General features: G+C 58.1%; 1 protein-coding gene across 1 annotated transcript; it reads right to left on the reverse strand.

The window, feature by feature from the left end:
- Positions 1 to 115: 115 nt before the first annotated feature.
- On the reverse strand, positions 116 to 5497 carry NGB (neuroglobin). Its single transcript, XM_007459768.1, has 4 exons — positions 5080 to 5497; positions 3437 to 3548; positions 2696 to 2815; positions 116 to 1283 (listed from the first exon to the last, which is right to left on the reverse strand). The coding sequence occupies exons 1-4, from the start codon at positions 5166 to 5168 to the stop codon at positions 1149 to 1151; spliced, it is 456 nt and encodes a 151-aa protein (XP_007459830.1). The 5' UTR covers positions 5169 to 5497; the 3' UTR covers positions 116 to 1148.
- Positions 5498 to 5751: the final 254 nt, after the last annotated feature.

The following is a 5751-nucleotide window of genomic DNA, read 5'->3' on the forward strand; positions in this document are numbered from 1 at the left end:
CTGGCCTTGGCCCTGCTGAACCCATCCACCCACCCTGTCCTACATCCACCGCCCTGCATCTTCATCTGGCCACAAGCCAACACCAAAGAAAAGACCAGTCCCAGCGGGTCAGAGGGGCACACAAAATAGGTTTATTTCTCATAAGTTTATACAACCACAGCACACAGCAGAAGATAAAAGTGGAGACAGCTCGGGGCAAGGGCAGGGGGCCTCTCCTGCAGCTTTCTCTTCTATCCATCCAGCTAAGTACAGGCACACAGCAGGTATTAAATACGGGGATCTGTGGACCTGCCATCGTTATGGGCAGAGGCAGAAAGAGTGGTGAGGGAAATGAGACTCAGGGTCTGACGGGGTCTGGGGTGACCAAGAGCCGCTGGGAGTCAGGTCTCTTGGGAATGAAGCCCTCCTCCTTCCTTGCCCTTCCGCAGCCTCGCCCCACCCTGGCTGGCTGGCTGGTTCTTACAGAGCGATAATAGGGGAGCTCCCACCAGACACTACAAAAGAAAACCTACTCTGTCGGGTGGCATGTGAGTGGGCCCCCAAGACGCAGATAAGCCCCATCACGGAGCCAGGTCTCCCTTCCTCAGCAGCTCTCCTGGCCCCCTGCTCCTGCTGCCCGTGATTCCACCATGAAGGCTGAAGCTATCCCACCTCTTTCCTCGTGAAAAGCAAACACCCCTGGGAGAGAAAAGCACTGAAGGCAGGCAAGCTGGGAAGGTGCCCGAAGCTCAGCCACGCCACTGCCCCGGCTTGGCCCAGGCTCGCCTGGGAAGGGAGGGTGACAGAAGAGCCCATTCCCTCAAAGCCCCATACCCTCTGGGTCCGTGCCACCTCTGCTACCAAAACGCTGCTCCTCCCCCTGGAAGAAGAGGGGAGGCCACAGAGGAAAGAAGGCCGGCGGGGGGAAGCTACTGGAAATTCAAGGAAATCCGAAGGCCCCTTTCTAAGGAAAAGCCACCCTGTCTGCAGTTGGGGGTGAGGGAGACTGAGACGCAGCCCTGCTCCATCACCTCTCCGGCATGGCCAAGGGGACAAGGACCATGATGCAGGGAAGCCTAGGGGAGCCTGGGCTACAATGGACACAGACCAATGGGTAGACACAGACCGTCAGGGGCCACCAGGTGGAGGCCGCTGGGCAGGGCTGCCTCTTAATCGCCATCCCAGCCACGACTCATGGCCTGTACCACGGCTCCGTAGAGCTGGCTCCAGGCAGCCCGCATGGCTGGTGTGAAGGCAGGGCCCAGGCACTTCTCCAGCATGTAGAGCAGGGACTCACCCACCGTCTGCAGAGGCAAGGGGCACCTGTCATTCCCAAATGCAGGAAGGCGTGCCCTCATTCCACAGGTGAGAAAACTGAGGCTTGGGGCTGGTAAGGACTCCTGGGCTTTTCTTCTCTCCTGCACGGGGGTCCATGCTTCCTGAGCAGGATTCTGCCCCAATCTTTGTGTACACCTTAAAGGTGAGGCTTTAAAGTGAACAAAGCATTTCACTCCACTCCCAGCCTCACAACCACCCCATGAGTGGAGCCGAGGCATTGCCTGGGACCTCCAGCTCAGACCAAGCAAAGTCATTGCCTCCAGGCCTGTTTCCTCCTCTGCAAGACAGCAGTCACGATGTTAAGAGTCTAGGCTCTGCAACCTGAGATGAACCTGAGTTCACTTTCTGACTCTACTACTTACGAGCTGTGTGACCTTGAGCAAGTTAGGCAACCTCTCTGAGCCTCAGATGCTTCATCAGTAAAACAGGGAATGTAAAACTTCCAACTCATCAGACTGTTGGGATGATTAAATGAGATCATCTATGAAAAGCTCTTAGCACAGCATCTATACACAGTAAGTCTTCAACAATAATAACGGTTCTCATGTTTTATTAGTAATTATAAAATACAGTTTATTTATTCCACAAATATTTACTGAATATGCACTAAATACCAGATACTGTGCTAGTGCTGGGGATGGAGAAAATGACAAGACAAACTCAGTGCCTTCCTCAAGGTGCGTACGTCTGGCAAGGTGACTGTGTGGTAGGCTGTCAGGTCAAGGTCCCCAGTGAGCCACACCTCAAGGATTCACACCCTTGACACTGGGCTCATCCATGTGACTGGCTTTGGCCAATGGGACATTAGCAAGAGTGATGCATGCAGAGGCTGGCTTGTCCTCTTGAAGCACTCCCTCTCGGAACTCAGGTGCCACTCTGTAAAGAATCTCGGCTAGACTATTAAGCAATAAGAGGCCACACGGAGTGAGATCCCAAAGGATGACAGGCCATCTTGGACATTCCAGCCCCAGCTGAGCTCCCAGCTGAATGCAGTGCACGCGTGGCTCCAGCCACAGCATGTGGAACAGAAGAACCACTCAACTGAGCCCAGAGACGTCAGAAATCATTGTTTTAAGCCAGGTTGTTCTGGGATGGTTTTATACATAGCAATATAAAACTGAGCAGACCAGCTAATCCCAAAGGCTCCTTCACTTCCTATGGTTCTAAGGGAAACCATACCAGAGAAGAAAAATTGGAGGCTCAGAGAGGTCAAGGCAGTGCCAGGGTCACACAGCAAGTACATAACAATGCATGCCCCAGCCCCAGTCATCTGAGGGTATAGGAGTGGGAAGGATGAACAGGTGGATAGGAGAGGCCTGGGAGAGAGTGGTGGCCTCAGGCCAGGAGCTTTGGAGAGAGAAAGAGCCCCTTTACCCACCGAGAAGGAGCTGAGCTTCACACCCACTGCCCGGTGCTTCCTGCCCAGGCTGGCAAGGTACTCCTCCAGCGAGGACAGGTCCTCCACGTTGGTCACCGCAGCATCGATCACGAGCATCACCTGCCAAGGCCAAGGTGGTGGTGAAAGAGAGACCAGAGCAACTCCCCATCCCCACTCACAACCATACTCCAGAACCTGGGGGTCCCAACCAGAAGGAAGAGAGGACCCTCAGTTTTCCAGTATCAGAGACGAAAGGCAGCCTGCGTCTGCATACAGTAGGCGCTCAACATATGGTGGCCAAACTACTAATGTTACACCATGGAGGAAGCTGCTCTCTTCTGAGGGGCTCAAAGCCCTAAACACACCTGCTGGACAGTGTTGTCCTCCTGGGACGAGGGGCCACGGAGGCCCTGTGAGAGTCGCCAGCCTCTAAGAAAACCCCAGCTTGGTTTTCACAGGCAGATGGCCCCTGATGGATCAGCGCCAACACCACCTACAGGAGCCAGGGGACAAGGCCAAGGGCAAATGGCAGAGCTGGGAGCAGCGGGCTGAGAACAGGGTGGGGGAGAAGGCTGACTCGGGTGCCCCAAACTCTGCCCAGCTCAGCGCAAAGGGAAAGGGGCAGATGCTTCTGACAGGAGGGGCAGAAGGAGGGGCTGAGAGCAGGGCTGGGGCAGGAAACGAAGTAACTCTCCCGACTTCCTCGTTCTCTCCCAGGAAGGTGCTCCGCCCACCCCTCACCTTCCTGATGTGGTCCAGGAACTCAGGGGAAGAGAGGCAGTCCTCTGGGCTGGAGAACTGGCGGCAGTTGTACTGGAAGAGGGGCAGCAGGTCCGGCTCCAGGTCAAACAGCCTGTGGGTGGAGGCCCGGTGTCAGCCCTGGGGTGTTGCCCCTGCAGGCTCCATGGGCCCTGGCTGCCCAGCAGCAGGAGAGGGTGGGCAGAGCCTTGGCTGTGAACTACAGCACACCCTCCAACCTAGCACGCACCCCTTGGCCAGCTTTGCCGGTGCCCCTCTCTCACCTCTTCCACAACCTGGAAGTGGCATCCTGGAAAAAACAATGTGTCCCCAGGCCTCTCATACGACCTGGCATAGGGTAGCCCCTCCATAAACCATTGAGGGGTGTGGACTGGGACAGGAAGGGGTTCTCAAACAGGAAGCCTGGAGTCCATGGTGGAGAAGAGAAAACCTCTCTCTCTCCCTATCTCCCCCTCTCTCCCCACCCACCCCCGTCTCTGCCTCTATCCCTCTCCCTCCCTCCCATTCTTGGGTCATGCCCAAGGGGGCTTGGGCCAGCAATGATCATTATAGTATATAGAACCCCTTACACTTACTGAGAATTGAGTACTTTACATGTGGTTAACTCATGTATTCCTCACAATCCTAAGCAGTGGGTGTAACTGTTATCCCAAGTTTATAGAGGAGGAAACAGAAGCCCAGAGAGGTTAAGTAACTTGCCTAAGGTCACACAGCTTAGGAGCCACAGAGGGTGCCTGAGAAAACAGTGAGTTTGGGGAAAGCTGGGAGGCACAAGCAGAAGCTCTCAGCCACATCTGGGAAAGCCACTGGGGCTTTGTGTAACTCTGCAAATTTATTCCCTTTTTGTTTGGGGGAGGTTTTGCGAAAGCCTCTTCAGAAGTTCTGGGCTGGCTTAGGGAGCCAAGGCTCCTGAAAAACCACGGTGAGGTAGCATTGCCTCTTTGGTGATGGCAGAGGGGTTACCTAGACACCCTCAAGCTGAGGTTGAAGACTGGCCTCCCCTTCCCCTTTGGGGTCTGCACACCCCCTTACCCCTCTCTCCAGTGGTGAGAATTGGGCATCTGTCATCCCTTCCCTGGCAGTCCTCTGGTCCTAGCCCAGTCCTTTCCTCAGAAAGGTTTATTCTTCTGTTGGTTGCTGGAAGCTCACACTTCTGGGGCCCAGACCCTGTGCTCTGCAGGCCAGGCGCCCAGTATGCCCTCCCCACACAAGCCCTCGGGACACCCCAGTCTACCCGTATGGGCAGTGGTGGGCACCCCTGCAGTCACCACCCAAGAAAAGACCACTCAGGAGGCACACAGCCAGGGAGGGAGCGCAGAGTGGGGACCGGAGGCCGCTGGCCCAAGTGTAAGGAGGTCCGCCAGAGCGGACCCTGGCCGGCACCCAGAGAGCCCCATAGATAGCGGGGCGTGCTGGCTCGCAAGACGGGCCACCGCCGCGGGAAGAGCAGCAGAGGCCGTGCCACCCGTCGCCCTGCGCCGCTCCTCTGGCGCACATCTGGAGGCGCCCCAGCGTCCCAGCAGCGGGCTAGTTTCCCTCCTCTGGCGCCAGCTCAGCCGCCTCGAACCCATTCCTGGCGAGGCACCCCAGTACCCGCACCCCGGGGGCGCTCGGGCCGCCCTCACCTGGCGAACAGCACGGTGCCATGCTCCAGCGGGCTGCGGCTCACCTCCCGCCAGCTCTGCCGGATCAGCTCGGGCTCCGGGCGCTCCATGCTCGCCCGGGGACGCGGGGCGCTAGGCTGGGACCCTCGGGGCGCGGGCACCGTCACCGCACGTGCCGCGCCATCTCCGCAGCGACGCGGCCAGTCGGCACCTCCTACGGCCCCCGCGCCTCGGCCGGGCGGGGTCCTGCAACTGCTCCTTCCCCGCCCAGGTGGAGGAGCCCCCGCCGGGCCGGCCCCGCTGGCGCTTCCGGGGACCCCGCTCCGGCCGCTGCGCCCTGCACCCCACGGCTCCGAGAGCGCCCCGCCCCGTGCCGCCCGGGCTGGGGCGCTTTAAAGCAACCGCGGCCCCCGCCCTCCTCTCGTCCGTAAGGACGCGCATCTCTGGGCAACTGGCTCCGGCCGGGGATGACCCGGTGGCCTGGGAAACAACCGGGCTTCAGAGCTTCGCAGAAATCGTCGAGCCTCTCGGGACCTCAGTTTCTCATCTGGTGACACTCCCTAGTTAGGGCAAGAAGTTCAATTTGATCGTCTTAGGTAAGCTCTGCGAGAGCCACCTCTCCAAGAGCCCCACTCAAACACTGCGTGGAGGCATCTGATCCCTTGTTACAGGGTCCCCTTCCTTATGCCCCAA

This window comes from Lipotes vexillifer, unplaced genomic scaffold (assembly GCF_000442215.2).
Source record: "Lipotes vexillifer unplaced genomic scaffold, Lipotes_vexillifer_v1.1 scaffold39, whole genome shotgun sequence".
Classification (NCBI taxonomy): Eukaryota; Metazoa; Chordata; class Mammalia; order Artiodactyla; family Lipotidae; genus Lipotes; species Lipotes vexillifer.

Excerpts from the sequence above, each read along its gene's own strand:
- NGB (XM_007459768.1), bottom strand. The coding sequence starts at position 5,168 with ATGGAGCGCCCGGAGCCCGAGCTGATCCGGCAGAGCTGGCGGGAGGTG. Across the intron at positions 3,549-5,079 it reads GGCACCGTGCTGTTCGCCAG|GCTGTTTGACCTGGAGCCGG; the intron begins GTGAGGGCGGCC and ends CTCCACCCACAG. Across the intron at positions 1,284-2,695 it reads TGAAGCTCAGCTCCTTCTCG|ACGGTGGGTGAGTCCCTGCT; the intron begins GTGGGTAAAGGG and ends TTGCCTCTGCAG.